This window comes from Condylura cristata, unplaced genomic scaffold, assembly GCF_000260355.1.
Source record: "Condylura cristata isolate star-nosed mole 26May11 unplaced genomic scaffold, ConCri1.0 scaffold00013, whole genome shotgun sequence".
NCBI lineage: Eukaryota > Metazoa > Chordata > Mammalia > Eulipotyphla > Talpidae > Condylura > Condylura cristata.
In genome coordinates this window covers 646891-647926 of record NW_004567114.1, presented here as the reverse complement: position 1 = coordinate 647926, position 1036 = coordinate 646891, and the positions used below count along the sequence as shown (strand labels likewise).

At 67.9% G+C, this 1036-nt stretch overlaps 1 protein-coding gene across 1 annotated transcript in view; it reads left to right on the top strand.

Moving 5' to 3' along the window:
* KLC1 (kinesin light chain 1) overlaps positions 1–1036 on the top strand; it is a 26566-nt gene that overhangs the window by 15725 nt on the left and 9805 nt on the right. The window contains exon 8 of the mRNA XM_012724363.1: positions 568–1032. Within this exon, the coding sequence (XP_012579817.1) occupies positions 568–1032 (465 nt within the window). The remainder of the gene's footprint in view (positions 1–567; positions 1033–1036) is intronic.

Here is a 1036-nt window from a genome sequence, read left to right as displayed (position 1 = left end):
CCTTCTCCTTAACACCTGCACCCTGCTCGCAGCTGCCCGGAGCGCTGCCCGCGGCTTTTCCGTTTAAACCGCTCAGCCTTTGAGGCTCTGGCGGCGTCTGTTGCAGGGAGGGTCTGGGCCTGTCGTTTGCAGCAGACGCCCCTCTGGGTTCCCCACACCCTCGCCACGGAAGGTGACGTGGGCTGCCCCTCACTGCCTGTGTCCCCCAAGGGGCGGCACAGCTGATGAGCGTCTGTTAATGGGGTCCGTCCTGCGGAGGACGGCCTTGTGGGCGTGCTGGCACCGCTGGGGTGGTGCTGGCTTGGCAGGAGCTGTCAAGAGTGGGGGCGCGGCCATGGATCCCCCGTTGGTGGTCAGCTCCGCCTGGGCCTGGGGGTGGTGTGAGGCTGTGCCCGGCCTCTGGGAGGCGTGCAGCGGTGTCGCGGGGAACCTGGGGTCCTCCCTGACGTCCTGTGGGGCTTTGGTGGTCGACGGCACTTCTGAGGAGACGTTTAGGGTTTGCAGTTAGGACTTTACGGTGTCTTCAACCGGACGGAGGCCTGTGAGCCCCTGGGCGTGCTGTGCCCTGACCGCGGCTGTGTGTGCCTGTGCTTGTTTACAGCCCCACGGTCACGACGACTTTAAAAAACCTCGGGGCACTTTACAGACGTCAGGGCAAGTTTGAGGCTGCCGAGACGTTGGAGGAAGCGGCCATGAGGTCACGGAAGCAGGTCAGTCAGGCGCAGGTGGCCATGTCCCCCCAGTGCCGCCGAGCCAGGCTCCCTCCTGCCTGGAGGTCGCGGCCGCGTCACGGAGGCTTCCAGAGCGCCGCCGAGCACTGGCCCTGGTGCGAGCCCGTGGCCTCCGTTGCTGCCCAGCCCCCTGCGAGTTTCTGTGAGGCGCCCACACTGTCCTCAAGGCCAGCGGGCAGCCTTGGCGCGCACGGCGCACGTCAGCTGAGCAGGGCCGTGAGCGGGCTGGAGCTCCAGCGGGCAGCCCCGACGGCCCTCAGCAGGCCTGAGCAGCTTGGGTGGGGGGAGGCGGCGCCCGCGGGCTC